The sequence below is a fragment of the Oncorhynchus masou genome, chromosome 8, assembly GCF_036934945.1.
Source record: "Oncorhynchus masou masou isolate Uvic2021 chromosome 8, UVic_Omas_1.1, whole genome shotgun sequence".
In the NCBI taxonomy this organism is placed as follows: domain Eukaryota; kingdom Metazoa; phylum Chordata; class Actinopteri; order Salmoniformes; family Salmonidae; genus Oncorhynchus; species Oncorhynchus masou.
In genome coordinates, this window is record NC_088219.1 from 33,683,551 (window position 1) to 33,705,910 (window position 22,360).

The 22,360-nt window shown below is 44.5% G+C and overlaps 1 protein-coding gene across 18 annotated transcripts in view; it reads right to left on the reverse strand.

The window, feature by feature from the left end:
- LOC135544555 (formin-binding protein 1-like) overlaps positions 1-22,360 on the reverse strand; it is a 104,421-nt gene that overhangs the window by 28,881 nt on the left and 53,180 nt on the right. For all 18 annotated transcript variants that reach the window (XM_064972268.1, XM_064972269.1, XM_064972263.1 and 15 more), the window contains exons 5-6: positions 2,735-2,797; positions 1,044-1,148 (exon numbers count right to left, since the gene is read on the reverse strand). In XM_064972268.1, the coding sequence (XP_064828340.1) occupies positions 1,044-1,148; positions 2,735-2,797 (168 nt within the window). The remainder of the gene's footprint in view (positions 1-1,043; positions 1,149-2,734; positions 2,798-22,360) is intronic.

Consider the following 22,360-nt stretch of genomic DNA (forward strand, 5'->3'; position numbering starts at 1 on the left):
GGTCTGTTTTTGTTGTTGAGGGAGAATCAGGGCTGATATTGTATCTCAGTTCAGTTCCTGTCAGTCCAGTTCTGTACAGTGCTGCTCTGGTCCGAGCCAATGGTCTGAGCCCACCCATTGTGGCTGTTCGGCTGTGAGTCAGTCTCAGTGGGGACATAGAGGCTTCTTGTTCAGTCCTGTATTAGCATCATAATCGGATCTGAGCCATGTCAGCTCTGAGCTCTAAGCCTGGATCGCTGCTGGGCGGACTGCTGATGAAGCAACACGCCGGGATGCTGGCGGTGGTGACCCATGATGCCTTGCAGCATGGCGTGGCGTCGGCGGCACTGTGTGGGTTAAAGGCAAGGACGTCAGAGGCTATCCCGATTCCCGACCGATGATTCGGGACACATGAGGTGGCATCGACACAAGGCCCCAAAAGCTTTTTTATAAAAAGGCCACAATTGAGGTGACTGGTGAAATTGGCCAGGGAGAGCAGAAACACAGATAAACAGACAACACATTCACACGACTCAAATACTACTTTTCCCAGCACGCATGGATGGAGGCTTGGATAGAGACAACAATGTACACACACACACACACAAACACACACACAACCCCCCCCTCCCTCAACCCACACACGGACACAAAGCTGGTTGTGCTGCCAAGCGACACGGTAGACAGTCAGGCCACAGTGACTGGCTACTCTGCTTCTGGCCTGGCCAGCAGTGATAATGAGTACTCAGTCAGTTCTGCTATCAGCCATGGTGAGAAGTGGGAGATCACTGTCATTGTGCTGCTGCTGACTGAGAGAGACAGTGCCAGCCTGTACAGAAAGCCCTGCAGCGAAACAAACTGTTACTGGTGCCTCACCCTCATGGGATGGGTGAGAGAGGGAGAGAGAGAGCGAGAGAGAGGGGGGAGCGTGGTACAGTACAAAGAGAGGGATTGGTCGGGTGTAGAGCAAGAGAGCAGTGAGCATCTGCATTTGTTTGGTTAGTGTTAAGCAGGAGAGTCTGTGATTGGTCTGTGGTAAGCGGGAGAGCAGTGACAGAACATACCTTCTCCACGTCTGCCTTCGTCACATTGATGTCGGCGTCCATTCTCTCAAAGTACTGCTGCGCCCTGTCCGCCTCTTTACAGTCCCTCTCGAACCGCCGTTTACTCTAAGGGGAGAAGTCACACAGTTCATTTAGATGTCACTCATACATATTATGGTCTAGATAAGCTCACTAATATAACATTACCTCAGTAGGTGCAATATATCTACTGTAGTATATTATGCTACAGACTTCACTCATATACAGTATGGCCTAGACATGCTCACTAATAATATAGGCTAATATACATTTGCCCTTTGGAAGCTTGGGAGAATGGAGAGGGATTTGACGTCACACAGAGTGGACGTCATATAGTTGCAAATGAGACATTGTGTGCCATAGACGTCAGTTATCCTACATTTGACATGCGGCTTCTGACACAGCCAGAGGCTCTCTCTCTCTCTCTCTCTCAAAGTCAAGTCTGTCTGAAGATTAAATAAATGTTCATAGTGGCCGTTTGTGCGCAAAACCATCCCTTCTTCCATCCCTTGCTCTGAACAATTAGTGTTTGTTCTGTGAGGGTGCACTCTGATCCCTGCCTAGCTGCTCCAAGCACAATGGGGACATTGAGGACAGAGAGAGGGAGGAGAGCTGCCATGTTCTCTCTCTCTATGTACAGTATATTTTTTCCTCTCTCTATGTTTTCTCCCTCTTTCTCTCCCTCACTCCTCTCTCCATCTGTTTTCCTATCTCTGTTTTCTCTCTCTTCCTCTCACTCCCTCAAAGGACAACCACACCGTGATAGGGAATGCCCTGCACAGGATCCCCCCCCAAAAAATCACAGGGATAGGCTCTCCTTTACAGAGAAAACAAACACATAGACACTCCTTCCACTCCTTTCTTCCACGCCTTCATTTTGTTGGCCTCTCCTGCTTCACGACTTGAGATCAGCTTGGAGAGAACCCTTTATTCTAGGCTTGTCCAGGAAAAATGCTTCAGGAATGCACAATAATTTGCTGCAGTGTCCTTGAAACTCTACTCAACACAGCTGTTCTGAGATCAGAGGTTCTCGATAACAAAGCGTCCGTGTTTCTGAGAACCTCGGCCGGAACTGTTGACCTGTTAACCTGTTAATTAGGGAATATCTTAATCTGCTTCCATGCATTCTGACCAGTCTCTGGCAGTGCATTTAACAAGGCTAATGGTCAAATGTTATTATAAATGAAACCTTTGATACAAATCTACTTGTCCAGTAAGCATAGGGCACCACACAATTTCCCCACCTGCACTTCACTTCTCAATCTGATCTAATCTCAATCTCAATCTGAGATGCAGTTATGACCGTTGATAAACTTTGAGCTCTGCTGTTCTAGTCTCGGCACTCTTTCTCATTCCCAATAAAAGGGCTATTGTTTCGGTTTAGTTTCTCTTTGGGATGGAATGGCTTCGGGAGGAAGGCTGTATTACGGCTGTATTTTACGAGTATACTCCTGTGTAAATTCCTGCCTAGTGATTTTTATTCAACAGTTCAATACCCACTAAACTTGACTAGCTGCCATTCTCACTGCCAGGTAACGGGCTTCAGTTTTTCCACCTACCATACTGCAATGTCGCAACTGCATGCACACTATGACTACTGCGTTGTCATAACTGTAGTAGTACTCTGACTATAATACTCTAGTCGGTAATACTACACTGCACACAGTACTCACCGACTCCAGCTGTTTCCACGAGCATTCAATGTGTTGCTGTGCTTTACGTCCATCATGGAAATGCTGAGAGAAAGAGAGAGAGAGAGAGAGAGAGAGAGAGAGAGAGAGAGAGATTATTATTATTATTACAATGTCTGCTTATAAATCATATCTACAAGGGCAGTGGATCAAGAAATCAAGGGAGGGGGGTAAAGAAATAGAGGGACAGAAACGCTGAGTTTGCCCTTGATGAAAGAGAAGGAAGGCAGATGAAATGAGGGGTGGTTGACGTTTCTGTAAGGACGCATGCCGTGAAACACCAGGAGATTCTCATTACAACATCCAACATAATGTTACTTTAAAAATGAAAAAATGCAGAACAAAACAGAAGCTGGTTGATAAATTAGAGCAGTGTTTCCCAACCCCTGGTCCTCCAGTACACCCAACAGTACACATTTTATATTGTAACCATGGACAACAAGCACACCTGATTCAACTTGTCAACCAATCATCAAGCCCTCAATGAGTTGAACGAGGTGTGTTTGTCTGGGAGTACTCGAGGACCCGGGCAGGGAAACACCGGGGATTAGAGTGTTGCACTGCAGAGTCACATACTCTGACACTAGTGACATATTACAGGTAGGTGAGAGCAAGCTACTGATGATTACCATGCCTGGGGATAGGACACCCATCTTCACCCCCCCCCCTAATGTAACACGGGTGGCCAGAGCCCAGAGGACCAGAAAACAATTAGGCTGTACTGAGGCATGACCATGGATGGTGTGTGTGGCTCTATGTTTGTGTGTGTGTGTGTGTGTGTATGTATGTGTGTATGTCTGTTTTGAGAGCGAGAGAGAGAGAGAGAGAGAGAGAGAGAGAGAGAGAGAGAGAGAGAGAGAGAGAGAGGGGGGGGGGAAAGAAAGAGAGCGAGAGAGAGAGAAAAGAAAGAAATGGAGGGGGGAAAAGGAAAAATAGTGAGAGAGAAAATGTTGGCATACACAGGAAAGACAGGGAGATATAAAAGGGCAGCAGGAAAGGACATAGACATACCCAGACAAACACAGATAGAGATTGATACAGAGAGAGATATTCTAAGATGGCTGCCGGTGCCAGCCTTGCCAAGCGTGGCATATTGCGCACGGAGGACATGGCAGCTGTTGGTCTGGGCACGCTCAGTAAACACGCTGGGTGTTTTTCTAACAGGCCCCACTTGGCCTCCCCCCTCCAGGGAAAGAATGAGAGAAGGAGATGACTGAGACCACACGTGGCCAAAAGACAGAGCACGTTTCTCTGCAGCCCTCTTAGTGGAAAAAAATGTATACTGGTATATAAAAAAGCGAGTACTTCTTCTCTGGATTATCATTGAACATGTTAAAAAGAAAGACTAAAAAACGGACATAAAAATCTGCGTTATCAGTTATAAAGGTCTAATAATATAATCGCTCCTGAAGCGGTTGAAACAACGAATGAAAGAGAGCTATCCCCAGCAGGCACCAGTCTGTGCTGGTCTCAGCCTCAGTAGCTGTGTTGAATATCTACCCCAGGCGTTCAAGAAAGGACACAGGCTATTACACAGAATGAAAATCCCAGTGATTGTATTTCAGTGACGTGTCAGTGCTTCTAATCTAAATGGCCTCTGCCAGTAACTCTTGTACTCAGCACGCACGCACACACACGCACACGCACACACACACACACACACACACACACACACACACACACACACACACACACACACACACACACACACACACACACACACACACACACACACACACACACACACACACACACACACACACACACACACGATAGGCACAAATGCATGCATGTCGCACACAACAAACAAACACGCGCACACACACGCACACAGACACACGTACTTACACACGCACACATACACACACACACAAACACACATGACAAGAAATTAACAAAGAATTAACGTCTCCCCAATTAAATAGTTACAGTACATGTCTATCAATGTATAGGCTTTATGAATGAACTGGGTTGACCTTGGGAATCTCAATTCTCACTTCCCTATCTCACTGGTAAAACCATGACTATCTTTGGGGAAGCTGTCAAAGGAAGAAGTCCTCAAACTGTTTCAGAGGAAGTCCTTTAGTTCTTAAAGGGAATGGCTCACCCACACAATGGTGTGAGCCACTTTAAAGGGTATGTAGCATAAACGTAACCACATGTAACATATGGATTTGTATTAGAATACACATCAAAAGTCCCAATGCAGTTTCTTTGTCCAGTATCTATGGATGCGACCCAGTCATTTGTTCTAAATCTTCCATTGCCATACTGGCTGGGAGCGTTCTTATCTCTTTCTTGCTAGCTAGCCAACTACGGCTAATATACAGTCACGTCAAACAGCGCAGCCAGAATAACAACAGTAGTTGCATTTGCATTTGCATTTGCGATTGTTTTAAGCTGTTTTCAGGTGACATTTATTTGGATACATCCATAACAATGAGCTAATGAGGCGCGATTTCGCCTGGGATAGAAAATGTGCTCTCTCGTCAGGACACTGTTGTTCAGAGTACCTAGCCAACAACACAGCTAACACAATCCCTTCAAACTGAAGCTGGAAAGACTGCAATCTAGCTGCACTTAGTTTAGTTTGACCTTTTTTCAATTGACATATCATTGTATATATCCATAGAAATGTGGCCAACTGATTCATGATTTCAACTGGTTGAGAGATTCTGCCTGCCTGCCTGCCTGTCTGTCAGTCTGTCTGTCTCGTCCCGACTCCCAACTCCCGACACGTTCATTACTATGGGACAGGTGGAGATCGAATTTGAATATTGAAACAATGTTGCAAATGTCGGAGAGACAGACAGCAAGGTTTATACAAATCTCCGCTGTTGAAAACGAAATCTTAGTCTAAAAGAATTGTGAGAAAATGTCTAGATGTGTAAAGTGTACGCTAAGAATGGGGAAGCAAGAACAGGGAGTGAATTTAGTAAATACCGGAACAAAACAAGAAACACGAGTAGCGTACAGACATGAAACAAAGAAACAGAATCAATAACACCTGGGGAAAGAACCAAAGGGTTCTGTATAAATTTGTAACAACCCAAAAAGGTAACTATGTTTGTACGTACAGGTAACCAGAACGTGACTACAACTAAGTTAATACATCTTTGACCACACTGTGGTGTTACATGCTTCCTACCCTTTAAAATGCATTGGGTAGTCCAGTGGTGTAGTCAAGTGTCTCAGCTCTTTAACTGAAAATATTAAAGGGTCGCTCCCCAAACTCCCCTTTAAAAGGTAACATGTTTGTAAATGTATCATAACTGACAGAATAGTATTTACTTCCTCAGGTCGCCACACAGAGAGGCAGGCGACAAGTCATTTCACAAGACACAAGACACTGAAAGGACCGGATCAAGTGACATTGTTAATGTCCAACTCTCTCCGTGAAGCAAATATTTGTTTCTCCATGACAACATTTCTGAGGGAAGTTTACGAAAGCAAAGGCAACGGAGACTGTGTTTTAGGGGGAAGACAGCCAACTCTCCATGTCGTTTCAAATCAACCCTTCTTCCATCACATCAAAGATAAACAAACCACACTGAGGCTGTGTTCCAAATTACGCCCTATTCCATTTATATAGTACACTTCTTTTGACCAGGGCTCATAGGGAATAGGGTGCCATATGGGACACAAACTGAGACACTAACACTCCTCCCCAAACAAGCTACTCTTGAGAACAACCAATGCTTCAGTACTGTAGTACGGAGGGCTGTGATGGAATATATAGTCCTACAGTATGTGGCGGAGATATATGGCGATACGATGCATGGACGCCATATGAAAACATTAGCGAGTCTAAAGTAAAACGAGTTTTCTAAGTGTATGATTCTGACCTGGACATCTTTACGAGGCATGGACACCATCTAAAACAAAAAGAGTCTGCCAAGTGTTTCTGATTCAGACCCATCTGCAATAAAGATGCTGCAGGTCTAGTCTGATAAGAACATATACTACACTTTTAAAACAAAACTAAAAAAGGTTCCAAGGGTTCCTCTATGGGAAGAGTTCTACATGGAACCAAAAGGGTTCTACCTGGAACCAAAATGTGGTCTTCAAAGGGTTCTCCTATGGGGACAGCCAAATAACCCTTTTAGGTTCTAGATAGCACCTTTTTTTCCCAAAGATTGTACATGTGCATCTGTATGGGCAACATAGTCTACAGACAGTGCTTCTCAGTGTCTGCCAGTCTATCTGGCCATTTAAAATTACTGGACTGCCTTGCAGTGATCCACTTGGCCCCGGTCCATCCAGAACGTATGGTCCACACCAGGGGAGGGGAACACACCTCTTATCTCCCCTCTCACATAGCCTCCCCTTCTCCTTCCCCTCTCCTCCACTCTTCAGAACAGCAACATGTTAACTGCCGGGGCTTGGGGCTGCCAAGGAGCCTGCTGTCATTTCAACAGGTCAATGACCTGAAGCGATGAAGGCTCTCACATTCAGAGGACGGGAGACTGGCAGAGAAACATGCAATATTGATAGGCTGATTAATGTTCCAAACATGCACTTTGGCTTGTATTCCCCTCAGTCTAAATTACCATGTTCTTGACTTTCTCCAAAATCTTTGCTGGTTGCCTAGATTTTGGGATAATGATTAAGAATGCGGGTTGAGTCCAAGTCAGGTAGAAGAGATTTTGAAAAGATTGGTAAGATGAAGTGTCTCATGTGATGCCAGGTTCAGTTGGTAGCCTTTTACTTGGACACGTGTTCTTCTCCCAGACAAAGGAATTGTGCACCATGCTCCTGGTACAGAAAAGAAAAGACTCTCTCTCTCACACACCAACATTTTGGACTCACCTTACAAAAAATGAGTGAACCCCCTGAACCACACAATCTCTTTAGTTCTTCAGAGGATTAGATCCATGCCAGTTCGAGAGAAAGAGAGAGAGAGATTTGAAAAAGTAATTTTTATTTTTATGGTAGACCTGTAGCATTGTTGTGTGCAGAATATAAGATCATATCTCATATCTAAGCCGGTCATCATCCCGCCTGCTAGAGCAGATTAGAAAGGTGGTCTGTGAGTCCTTTCCAGCAATCTATCAAGGTTTTCCGTCCCACAGCACACATTCTGACCAGTGGACTGAGGGCCAAGAGTGAGTCCTCCACGTGGGCAGTGCAGGAGGGCGAGGGTCTGCTGCTGTCATTCATGACCCCAGAACTGGGGAGTTCAAGGCAGTTGGAAAGAATGTGATGTACACAACAGGTGTGAATGCACGTTCTCTGGAAGGGGTGAAGTCAATGAGGTGGGCTGAGTTGTTTGGTTCAGGCACTTCCCCAAAAGGCTGTTGGTGATCGCTATACAAGCGGCCAATCGACAAATGGACAGCTGACCTCCCATGGAGGATTATACATTGGGCAATGAGTGGGATCTGGAGTTGTTCTCTTATACCCTCTCAAACTGCTGTTTTATTCACAGGCTGGTACACATGAGCGCGGTGGTGCATGATTTCAGATTGAATATTCAAGCACTGTAAGGTCTTGACCCAATAAAGGGGATTTAAAAATTATTTTAAAAAGTCTCTCTCTCACTCACACACACACACACACACACACACACACACACACACACACACACACACACACACACACACACACACACACACACACACACACACACACACACACACACACACACACACACACACACACACACACACACACACACACACACACACACACACACACACGCACACACACACACACACACACACACCATGCCAGGCTCATGAATCCAATCATCATTCTCTCTGAGTGATATGTATTATGGTGGTACTGGAGTGGAATAGATGGACCGGGCAAGAGGATCAGATGTGTATTATTGGGTTCTCTGTGTCTCTTTGGCACCAGCTATTATGATCAGTGCGCAGGTGCACATTTTTCACTGTCAGGTCTGGAGAATTAGTGACCCGAGTGCAGCTAACCGTATCGAAGACACACATACACACTAATTCTGACTGGCGGATATAAAGACCCACAATTTATCCACCAGTGTGTCTGCACAGACGCTACGAAAACCTAGTGAAACACTAACCCTCGTGTTTAGCTCATTGAAGGACACTTCAGACAGTATAGAGTCACAGTGAGGAGCGGTCATTTATGACTGGGGTCTGGGTCTGTCTGGGGGGAGAGAACAGGAGACCTTGGCCCCCCACCTCTTCCTCCTCCCCTCCCCTCATCTTCATCCTCCTTCTGCTCCCCTCCTCTTCCACCTCCTCTCTTTGGTTTTGATTTATCTTTCCACAAAACGGGAGAGGAATGGAACAGGCAGAGCAAAGCAGACCATCCCAGCCTCCAGACCAGCTCCAGATACGAAACATTCTCAACGACTCAGCTGCACCGTTCTTCCCATGATGAATGAGAGCTGTATCCCTCGCCAAGCTAGCCAAGGACATTAATGACCCTTTTGTTTTTCCCTTTTAGTTTTTCAACAGATTCTTTCAATCGTTTTTTCACATCTCTAACAGTTGGTTTTGTTTATATTTGATGGCCGATGTGGACAGTTGTCACGTTGTGGTCTGGTTAGAACTTCTGGGCAACCTCCTAATCCTCAAACACACTGCTAGAGAAATGGGTTTTTTTTTTTTCAAAATAGGCCTAAACAGATCAGGCAATTAATTTGATAAAATCATCAGAGACCCATTATCAAGACCTCTACAAGCGTACTTACTAATCATCTAATCCCAGCGCTACTGCCAGCATGTTTACTTCATATAACAACACAGAAATACATGAAAATACCATTCAGACGCCCATCATGACATCTACAAGTAGTCCAACTAATCAGCAATCCCAGATGCTCTCGACAGCGTTTAACAGTGTTTAACAGCATTTAACGTTACGAGGTCTTTCCAGGCCCTTATTAGGCTACAGCATGCAGCTAAAGCCTTCTGAGCGGGGCAGGGCATGGAGGTCCATAGAGGACAGTCAGCAGACCTGTGTTCAAATACATGTGTATTTGAGTATTTGTTATTTAAATACTTTGTTCTGTGTATTAAGTATTTTCAAATACACAGCCCAAAATAAGTACTTTTATTTGAGTCTTTGAATGGTTATTTATTTTAAAAAATTAAAAAATTAAAATAGTATACCAAAATGTACTTGAATGTATTTTTCAAAAACGGTTCAAAATACTATTTTCAAATACCTGGGTTAAAAGTATGGGAGTATATTTGAGTCAGAGCATTTTACTATTTTAAAATACTTTCCAAGTGTTTTTCCAAATGCATTATAATACTCAGCTACTTGTTTTTCTCAAATAAAGGCTTTCTGAATAAACCTGTTTTGAAATGTATTGAAGACTAATTGAAATACCTGAAATAGTATTTGAACCCAGGTCTGCTACTCAGGGCAGGCTGTGTGTTGTTGCTGAGTGACCATCTTAATGATTCCTCAGCATAAACTCAGCAACTGTACTAAGGCCTCAGAGACTTAGCCGTCTCATCCCATATTAACCCTGCCTGCTCTATACACACCATGTGTTGTCATCTGGCTAGCCTCATCCACCCTTGGATATGGACTGTGCTGTGTTTTTATGGCAGCATTAATGTTCTAGACCAGCATGCTTCACTCAAATGTGTCACTCAAATCTCCCACTCTACATGACTCAATGAACACATATTTCAATGTATGTATTTAGCCTAATTGTATGTAAAAGTGTGTATGTGTGCAGCACCTACTTTCAGGCGGCAGTGACTCTTCTTACCTCTAGGGGCCTACTACAGCACTAAGACCAAAAAGAGGGATACAGCCACTTACATAAACTAGACCCACCTGGCCTGACTCCCAGCGGAGAGACTGCCATATACCGTAAGCTCAGAAGCATCTGGGAAGGAGGAGAACTGACCCCCCTCTCACATCATCTGCCCCCTTCCCCACCTCCCCCTGTCCCCCAGAGCTGGGCTTTCTGAGGGTTCAAACAGGGAGAAATGGGAGGATGAAGAGGAGGGGGAGGGAGGCAGGGAGGGAGAGGGGAGAGGAGATGGGGGGTTCCAGTCCAAAACCCAGCTCCATAACTGTGGAATTAATGGAGGTTAAGGTATTCATTTAATGCTCCTATCATTCTGTGCTGTAGATCGATTACACCTGCGCTGTGCTGTCCCACTGAAAGGCCAGTAGGCCACTGTAAGCCCCCAGAAGGGACATCCGTAGACAAGACTGACTCAGCCATCCTATAATCCCTCTGTCTGTCTATGTCTGCAGATATCGGTCTGTTTCTACAGCAAAACAAATGGCTACAGTAGATACTGATGACTGTGTTAATGCTTGCATGTGTCCAAAAGATTAAAAGAGGTAGAACTTACTCCCGTTCTCTCACTGCTAAATAACAGTCCAGTATCTGTACATATTAGGCTACTTACTCTGGGCCACACGCTTAGCGTAGAGGGTCTCTCTGAAGAAGGCCACCTATTTCTATTCTAGACTGCTTCTTCTGATGCTTCATATAGCCAATGCTATGTTACTACAAGCAAACTAGTAAACAGATACGCTCATAAATTATGAATAAGCATGTGTAGCTCTCGGGCTTCGCGTGTTATCGACATGCACAGACATAACGTTCTATTTTCAACAACACCGTCACAACACAGGTGCTCTGTACAACAACCTGTTCCAGTCGGTTTCTGCTGCGTGTTTGGCATGACAACGACGAGGAAGTTGGCTGCTAGATAGAGCTAAAAACAGACTGACCACCAGGTTACAGCACTCCACAAACAAGCTAACAACCTGGTAGCACAACAAACAACCACTTCCAAATGCTGTAGTATTCTTACCAATTAGGAAATAAGGACAACATTGAGAAAAGGGCCAGAATCGAGTCCCAGACAGTGTCTCTATGGGCCAATAAACCAGGGTTTGACTGACTTAGGGTTAGTTACAGAGGGAATAATAAGAAACTGTAGCTGAATACTGGAGAACAGAGTCGGTTGGAATGAATATGATGGGAGACAGAGTGCTGGCTTCAAGCGCAGGGTGCAGCAGGTGTTTATTTGCAAAGGACCACAGGAGGAGGCAGCTAGTTGGGTCCGGGGAGAGGCAGAAGGTCATACACAGGGGCTCCAAAAAGGTGTCAGTACAGGCAGGGAAATGGGCTAATAACGTAGTCTGTGAGATCAGGCAAGAGGTTGACAACAGGCAGGGAACAGGCAAAAAAGGCGTTGATGAGGACTAATTTGGATATAAACAGAGCTCTGAATAGAAAGTGTAACAACAAAAAAAACAATACCTCACAATGTTGGGGTGCAAAGGAACTGAACTGAATAGTGTGTGTAAATGATATACAGATGTGTGAACAGGTGATCAGAATTCAGGTGATTGGGATCTCTAGAGTGAGCTGCGTTCAGGGGATCTGCAGTTGAAGTAGGACGTTTACATACACTCTGGCCAAATACATTTTAAACTCAGTTTTTCACAATTCCTGACAGTTAATTGTAGTAGAAATTCCCTGTCTTAGGTCAGTTAGGTTCACCACTTTATTTTAAGAATGTGAAATGTCAGAATAATAGTTGATTTATTTCAGCTTTTATTTCTTTCATCACATTTCCAGTGGGTTAGAAGTTTACATTCCCCCAGTATTTGGTAGCATTGCCTTTAAATGGTTTAACTTTGGTCAAACATTTCAGGTAGCCTCCCACATGCTTCCCACAATAAGTTGGGTGAATTTTGGCCCATTCCTCCTGACAGAGCTGGTGTAACGGAGTCAGATTTGTAGGATCCTTGCTCGCACACACATTTTCAGTTCTGCCTACAAATTTTCTATAGGATTGAGGTCAGGGCTTTGTGATGGCCGCTCTAATACCTTGACTTTGTTGTCCTTAAGCCATTTTGCCATAATTCTGGAAGTATGCTTGGGGTCATTGTCCATTTGGAAGAACCATTTGCGACCAACCTTTAACTTCCTGACTGATGTCTTGAGATTTTGCTTCAATATATCCACATAATTGTGTATCCCTCATAATGCCATCTATTTTGTGAAGTGCACCAATCCCTCCAGCAGCAAAGCACCCCCACAACATGTTGCTGCCACCCCCGTGCGTCACGTTTGGGATGGTGTTCTTCGGCTTGCAAGCCTTACCCTTTTTCCTCCAAACATAGCGATGGTCATTATGGCCAAACAGTTCTATTTTTGTTTCATCAGACCAGAGGACATTTCTCCCAAAAGTACCATCTTTGTCCCCATGTGCAGTTGCAAACCGTAGTCTGGCTTTTTTATGGCGTTTTTGGAGCAGTGGCTTCTTTCCTGCTGAGCGGTCTTTCAGGTTACGTCGATGTAGGACTCGTTTTACTTTGGATATAGATACTTTTGTACATGTTTCCTCCACTATATTCACAGGGTCCTTTGCTGTTCTTCTGGGATTGATTTGCACTTTTCGCACCGAAGTACATTCATCTCTAGGAGACAGAACGCGTCTCCTTCCTTAGCGGTATGACAGCTGTGTGGTCCCATGGTGTTTATACTTGCTTACTATTGTTTGTCCAGATGAATGTGGTGCCTTTAGGCATTTGGAAATTGCTCCCAAGGATGAACTAGACTTGTGGATGTCTACCATTTTTTTCTGAGATCTTGGATGATTTCTTTTGATTTTCCCATGATGTCAAGCGAAGAGGCACTGATATTGAAGGTAGGCCTTGAAATACATCCACAGGTACACCTCCAATTGACTCAAATGATGTCAATTAGTCAGAAGCTTCTAAAGCCATGACATAATTTTCTGGAATTTTCCAAGCTGTGTAAAGGCACAGTCAACTTAGCATATGTAAACTTCTGACCCACTGGAATTGTGATACTGTGAATTATATGTGAAATAATCTGTCTGTAAACAATTGTTGGAAAAATGACTTGTGTCATTTTCAATGTAGATGTCCTAACCGACTTGCCGAAACTATAGTTTGTCAACAAGAAATTTGTGGAGTGGTTGAAAAACAGGTTTTAACGACTCTAACCTAAGTGTATGTAAACTTCCGACTTCATCTGTATGTGTTTGAGAGTGTGAGCTGGAAAGTGGGCTGGAAAGTGAGCGAAGTTCAGGGGATCTTTGTGTTTGAGAGTGTGACTTGGAAGCAGACGTTACATCAGTCATCTCTATCATGCAGATAAAAACAATTTACTGTCCTTAAAACCATTTTTTTTAAAGCCCCTTCAATGTTGGCTTACAGAGAGGCTACTATCGCTGGATGTGGGCATTTGTTGGTTTAGAGTTAGATACGAGGCTAGCTGGCAGTCCTCAAGGCAACATTGTGATTGTAGCCAAACGTTATTAAATTGATCAGGAAGATGGATGACGGACTACCAGGTGACAAGTGTGTATGTGTAAGAAATGTAATTAAAGACTGTAAAAAAGAGAGGTGAATAAGAAAAGAGAGCAAACTGCCCTGGGAAAAGCAGAGAGACGGAGGAGGCGGAAAAAGAGGGTGTGTGCGAGTGTGCCGGTCGGTTGCAATATAGCATCCTGCATGCAGTCTGTGGGGAACATTTCTAGTGCATGAGGGCCAATCCTTTGGGAGTGGGGCCAAACACAAGACAATAGACAGACAGAGACCCAGACCTGAGGCCAGACCCAGGCTGAGCCGAGCCCAGCTAGACCAAACCAGACCCAAAGCCTACAGACCAGGGCAAACCCTGAGGGCCTGAGGATTCTTCTTCAAACAAACTCAAGAGACATTTAGAAGAGCTCCCTGGAAATCCCCCTCTCTGTGTTCGCAATCTCTATGTTGTTCTAACTGAGCTTCAGGAAAAAAATGGCTGAATCAATAGTCCTTCAGGGTTCCGTGTTTTCCTGCTGTGGTCTTTTAAGGGAAGCTCAAGAGGGAGGGCATACAGTGACTTGTCCTTGACTGTGTGGTGCGTAGACACATGCTTAGAGAGGTCAGTGGGAAAGGTCATGTCAGCCACTGACGCCTCTTTACAGTTTTCAACACTGATGTATTCCCTGGCAGAGCTTCCGTAACATGATGGGCCGTGACAGTTTTTCTGACAAACTGCTCTTTTTCTAGTTGAGTAGTTTCTCCTTGCCTCTGACCAAAACTAATGTCTAAAAGGTGGCCTCTATTTTGTTTTCCTTGAATCCTAACTAAGATATTACTACTGTGTTAATGCATGTTTACAATGGGAAGGACAAATGTGTTAAAATGGAGTTTATAAGAGAAAATATCCTCTAAATGATAGATGAGTCTAATGCAACCCTAATGGTACCTATTCTCTTTTGTCAAAAGTAGTGCCCTATATAGGGAATAGGGTGCCATTTGGGACACACCCATAGGAGTCATGTGTTGGCCCAATGGCCAGTCTTTCGGCGGCTGGCTGTGTATCTACAGTATCTTGACACAATTATGACCTCAGTGTACAGGATAGGGCAAGCGGACGGGATAGGCCTCGCTCTCTCTCTTTCCTGTGGGCAAGTGTGTCTGGGTTTCTGGATAAAGCTTGAAAGTGTTACTGTCTATAAAATAAACTGTATGGTTATGGGTAAGTAGTGTAGAAGAGCAAGACTGACCGCAAACATAGACCAATAGACAACCCGATAAGATGGAGCCAACAGACACGGCAGCCCTGCTTCTAGCTCCAAAGCAACTTTGCAGAGTTTCGTTTTTTTGTGTGTTATATCTTACATTATTAGCCCAGAATGTTTTTTTTGTGTTATTACATACAGCTGGAAATAACTTTTCGATATCAGAGCGGCGGTAACTCACCAGCATTACGACCAGGAATACAACTTTCCCGAATTGGATCCTTTGTCTATACCCGCCAGGGCAATTGAACTTATCCCAGAGGCTGAGGTATTCGGAGTGGATTTCTAGTCCGACTCAGGAGGCGTGCACAATATACACTTCTGAGTATATTATTCCGTAATGTCCAGTCTCTGGACAATAAAGTAGACGAGCTTAGGGCGAGGATATCCTTCCAGAGAGACGTCTGTAACATACTCTATTTCACGGAATCATGGCTCTCTCCGGAAAAACTGTCAGCTGGGTTCTCAGTACATCGCGCAGACAGGCATAAAGAACTCTCCGGGAAGAAGAAAGGCTTTGGTGTATGTTTCATGATTAACTCCTTGCGTCGAGCAATCCCGTATCCGGGAGCGTAATCATAGCCTCAAACTCATTACCATAACGCAACGTTAACTATTCATGAAAATCGCAAATGAAATGAAAGAAATATATTCACTCACAAGCTTAGCCTTTTGTTAACAACACTGTCATCTCAGATTTTCAAAATATGCTTTTCAACCATAGCTACACAAGCATTTGTGTAAGAGTATTGATAGCTAGCATAGCATTAGCCTAGCATTCAGCAGGCAACACTTTCATAAAAACAAGAAAAGCATTCAAATAAAATCATTTACCTTTGAAAAACTTCAGATGTTTTCAATTAGTAGACTCTCAGTTAGATAGCAAATGTTCAGTATTCAAATGTTTCCCAAAATATTATTTGTGTAGGAGAAATCGCTCCGTTTTGTTCATCACGTTTGACTAAGAAAAAAAACAGACAATTCTGTCATTACAACGCCAAACTTTTTTCCAAATTAACTCCATAATATCGACAGAAACATGGCAAACGTTGTTTAGAATCAATCCTCAATGTGTTTTTCACATATCTATTCAATGATAAATCATTCTTGGCAGTTGGCTTTCTCCTTTGAAGCAATTGGTAAAATGCACGCAGCTGGAGATTACGCAATAATTTCGACGGAGGACACCAAGCGGGCACCTGGTAAATGTAGTCTCTTATGGTCAATCTTCCAATGATATGCCTACAAATACGTCACAATGCTGCAGACACCTTGGGGAAACGACAGAAAGTGTAGGCTCATTCCTGGCGCATTCACAGCCATATAAGGAGTCATTGGAACACAGCGCCTTCAAAATCTGGGCTATTTCCTGTTTGAAATTTCATCTTGGTTTCGCCTGTAGCATCAGTTCTGTGGCACTCACAGATAATATCTTTGCAGTTTTGGAAACGTGAAAACGAGTGTTTTCTTTCCAAATCTGTCAATTATATGCATAGTCGAGCATCTTTTCGTGACAAAATATCTTGTTTAAAACGGGAATATACATACATACAGAAACTAAAGTACTTTTGTTCACCTGACCTAGAATACCTCACGATCAAATGCTAACCGTATTACCTCCCAAGAGAATTCTCTTTGGTTATAGTCACAGCAGTGTATATTCCCCCTCAAGACAATACCACGATGGCCCTCAAGGAAATACACTGGACTTTGTGCAAACTGGAAGCCACATATCCTGAGGCCTGAATTTATTGTAGCTGGGGATTTTAACAATGCAAATTTGAGGAAAATGCCTCCGAGATTAACATTGACATATACATGGACACGGTGACTGAGTTCAACAGGAAGTGTATAGGGCATGTTGTTCCCGCTCTGACTGTCCCGCCTTCCGGCGCCGATAGAGATGGCCGCCTCGCTTCGCGTTCTTAGGAAACTAAGCAGTTTTTTGTTTTTTTTTACGTGTTATTTCTTACATTAGTACCCCAGGTCATCTTAGGTTTCATTACATACAGTCGAGAAGAACGACTGAATATAAAAGCAGCGTCAACTCACCATCAGTACAACCAAGAATATGACTTTCGCGAAGCGGATCCTGTGTTCTGCCTTTCACCCAGGACAACGGAATGGATCCCAGCCGGTGACCCAAAAAAACGACTCCGTAAAAGAGGGAAACGAGGCGGTCTTCTGGTCAGACTCCGGAGACGGGCACATCGTGCACCACTCCCTAGCATTCTTCTCGCCAATGTCCAGTCTCTTGACAAGAAGGTTGATTAAATCCGAGCAAGGGTAGCATTCCAGAGGGACATCAGAGACTGTAACGTTCTTTGCTTCACGGAAACATGGCTTGCTGGAGAGACACTATCGGAGTCGGTGCAGCCAGCAGGTTTCTCCACGCATCGCACCGACAGAAACAAACATCTTTCTGGTAAGAAGAGGGGCGGGGGCGTATGCCTTATGGCTAACGAGATGTGGTGTGATCAAAGAAACATACAGGAACTCAAATCCTTCTGTTCAACAGATTTAGAATTCCTCACAATCAAATGTCGACCGCATTATCTACCAAGAGAATTCTCTTCGATTATAATCACAGCCGTATATATTCCCCCACAAGCAGACACATCGATGGCTCTGAACGAACTTTATTTGACTCTTTGCAAACTGGAATCCATACATCCTGAGGCTGCATTCATTGCAGCTGGAGATTTTAACAAGGCTAATCTGAAAACAAGACTCCCTAAATTGTATCAGCATATCGATTGCGCAACCAGTGCTGGCAAAACCTTGGATCATTGTTATTCTAACTTCCGCGACGCATATAAGGCCCTGCCCCGCCCTCCTTTCGGAAAAGCTGACCACGACTCCATTTTGTTGATCCCTGCCTACAGACAGAAACTAAAACAAGAAGCTCCCACCCTGAGGTCTGTCCAACGCTGGTCCGACCAAGCTGATTCCACACTCCAAGACTGCTTCCATCACGTGGACTGGGATATGTTTCGTATTGCGTCAGACAACAACATTGACGAATACGCTGATTCGGTGTGCGAGTTCATTAGAACGTGCGTTGAAGATGTCGTTCCCATAGCAACGATTAAAACATTCCCAAACCAGAAACCGTGGATTGATGGCAGCATTCGCGTGAAACTGAAAGCGCGAACCACTGCTTTTAATCAGGGCAAGGTGACTGGAAACATGACCGAATACAAACAGTGCAGCTATTCCCTCCGCAAGGCAATCAAACAAGCTAAGCGTCAGTATAGAGACAAAGTAGAATCTCAATTCAACGGCTCAGACACAAGAGGTATGTGACAGGGTCAACAGTCAATCACTACAAAAAAAATCCAGCCCAGTCACGGTCCAGGATGTCTTGCTCCCAGGCAGACTAAATTTTTTGCACGCTTTGAGGACAATACAGTGCCACTGACACGGACCCTGGGTCTCGACCCCGCCCTGTGCAACTGGGTACTGGACTTCCTGACGGGCCGCCCCCAGGTGGTGAGGGTAGGCAACAACATCTCCACCCCGCTGATCCTCAACACTGGGGCCCCACAAGGGTGCGTTCTGAGCCCTCTCCTGTACTCCCTGTTCACCCACGACTGCGTGGCCACGCACGCCTCCATCTCAATCATCAAGTTTGCAGACGACACAACAGTGGTTGGCTTGATTACCAACAACGACGAGACGGCCTACAGGGAGGAGGTGAGGGCCCTTGGAGTGTGGTGTCAGGAAAATAACCTCACACTCAACGTCAACAAAACTAAGGAGATGATTGTGGACTTCAGGAAACAGCAGAGGGAACACCCCCCTATCCACATGGATGGAACAGTAGTGCAGAGGGTAGTAAGTTTTAAGTTCCTCGGCATACACATCACAGACAAACTGAATTGGTCCACCCACACAGACAGCATTGTGAAGAAGGCGCAGCAGCGCCTCTTCAACCTCAGGAGGCTGAAGAAATTCGGCTTGTCACCAAAAGCACTCGCAAACTTCTACAGATGCACAATCGAGAGCATCCTGGCGGGCTGTATCACGTCTGGTACGGCAACTGCTCCGCTCACAACCGTAAGGCTCTCCAGAGGGTAGTGAGGTCTGCACAACGCATCACCGGGGGAAAACTACCTGCCCTCCAGGACACCTACACCACCCGATGTTACAGGAAGGCCATAAAGATCATCAAGGACAACAACCACCCGAGCCACTGCCTGTTCACCCCACTATCATCCAGAAGGCGAGGTCAGTACAGGTGCATTAAAGCTGGGACCGAGAGACTGAAAAACAGCTTCTATCTCAAGGCCATCAGACTGTTAGACTGTTGAGTGGCTGCTGCCAACACACTGACAACTCCAGCCACTTTATGGGAATTGATGGGAAATGATGTAAAATATATCACTAGCTACTTTAAACAATGCTACCTAATATAATGTTTACATACCCTACATTATTCATCTCATATGTATACGTATATACTGTACTCTATATCATCTACTGCATCTTTATGTAATACATGTATCACTAGCCACTTTAACCATGCCACTTTGTTTACATACTCATCTCATATGTATATACTGTACTCGATACCATCTACTGTATCTTGCCAGTGCTGCTCTGTACCATCACTCATTCATATATCTTTATGTACATATTCTTTATCCCCTTACATTTGTGTATTAGACAGTAGTTTTGGAATTGTTAGTTAGATTACTTGTTGGTTATTACTGCATTGTCGGAACTAGAAGCACAAGCATTTCGCTACACTCGCATTAACATCTGCTAACCATGTGTATGTGATAAATAAAATTTGATTTGATTTGATTTGATTTAAAACCTGCCCAAACCAGAAACCATGCATAGATGGTGAACCGTTGCCCTCAGGTGGTGAAGGTAGGAAACAACACCTCCACTTCACTGATCTTCAACACAGGGGCTCCACAAGGGTGCGTGCTCAGCCCTCTCCTGTACTCTCTGTTCACCCATGACTACATGGCCACGTACTCCTCCAACTCAATCTTCAAGTTTGCAGACGACACAATGGTAGTAGGCCTGATTACCAACAATGACGAGACAGCCTACAGGGAGGAGGTGAGGGCCTTGGCGGAGTGGTGCCAGGCAAATAACCTCTTACTCAACGTCAACAAAACGAAGGAGCTGATCGTGGGCTTCAGGAAACAGCAGAGGCAGCACGCCTCTGTCCAAATCGATGGGACCGCAGTGGAGAAGGTAAAAAGCTTCAAGGTCCTTGGCCTACATACAGTGGGGCAAAAAAGTATTTAGTCAGTCACCAATTGTGCAAGTTCTCCCACTTAAAAAGATGAGAGAGGCCTGTAATTTTCATCATAGGTACACTTCAACTATGACAGACAAAATGAGAAAAAAAATCCAGAAAATCACATTGTAGGATTTTTAATGAATTTATTTGCAAATTATGGTGGAAAATAAGTATTTGGTCACCTACAAACGAGCAAGATTTCTGGCTCTCACAGACCTCTAACTTCTTCTTTAAGAGGCTCCTCTGTCCTCCACTCGTTACCTGTATTAATGGCACCTGTTTGAACTTGTTATCAGTATAAAATACACCTGTCCACAACCTCAAACAGTCACACTCCAAACTCCACGATGGCCAAGACCAAAGAGCTGTCAAAGGACACCAGAAACAAAATTGTAGACCTGCACCAGGCTGGGAAGACTGAATCTGCAATAGGTAAGCAGCTTGGTTTGAAGAAATCAACTGTGGGAGCAATTATTAGGAAATGGAAGACATACAAGACCACTGATAATCTCCCTCGATCTGGGGCTCCACGCAAGATCTCGCCCCGTGGGGTCAAAATGATCACAAGAACGGTGAGCAAAAATCCCAGAACCACACGGGGGGACCTAGTGAATGACCTGCAGAGAGCTGGGACCAAAGTAACAAAGCCTACCATCAGTAACACACTACGCCGCCAGGGACTCAAATCCTGCAGTGCCAGACGTGTCCCCCTGCTTAAGCCAGTACATGTCCAGGCTCGACTGAAGTTTGCTAGAGAGCATTTGGATGATCCAGAAGAAGATTGGGAGAATGTTTATATGGTCAGATGAAACCAAAATATAACTTTTTGGTAAAAACTCAACTCGTCGTGTTTGGAGGACAAAGAATGCTGAGTTGCATCCAAAGAACACCATACCTACTGTGAAGCATGGGGGTGGAAACATCATGCTTTGGGGCTGTTTTTCTGCAAAGGGACCAGGACGACTCATCCGTGTAAAGGAAAGAATGAATGGGGCCATGTATCATGAGATTTTGAGTGAAAACCTTCCATCAGCAAGGGCATTGAAGATGAAACATGGCTGGGTCTTTCAGCATGACAATGATCCCAAACACACCGCCCGGGCAAACGAGGAGTGGCTTCGTAAGAAGCATTTCAAGGTCCTGGAGTGGACGAGCCAGTCTCCAGATCTCAATCCCATAGAAAATCTTTAGAGGGAGTTGAAAGTCCATGTTGCCCAGCAACAGCCCCAAAACATCACTGCTCTAGAGGAGATCTGCATGGAGGAATGGGCCAAAATACCAGCAACAGTGTGTAAAAACCTTGTGAAGACTTACAGAAAACGTTTGACCTCTGTCATTGCCAACAAAGGGTATATAACAAAGCATTGAGATAAACTTTTGTTATTGACCAAATACTTATTTTCCACCATAATTTGCAAATTCATAAAAAATCAGACAGACAATGTGATTCTCTGGATTTTTTTTCTCATTTTGTCTGTCATAGTTGAAGTATACCTATGATGACAATTACAGGCCTCTCTCATCTTTCTAAGTGGGAGAACTTGCACAATTGGTGGCTGACTAAATACTTTTTTGCCCCACTGTATCACTGACAATCTGAAATGGTTCACCAACACAGTGTGGTGAAGGAGGCGGAACTGCGCCTCATCAACCTCAGGGGGCTGAAGAAATTTGTCTTGGCCCCTAAGACCCTCACAAACTTCTACAAATGCACAATTGAGATCATCCTGTCGGGATGTATCACCGCATGGTACGGCAACTGCAAAACCCGCAACTGCAGGGCTCTCCAGAGGGTGGTGCGGTCTGCCCAACCCATCACCGGGGGCACAC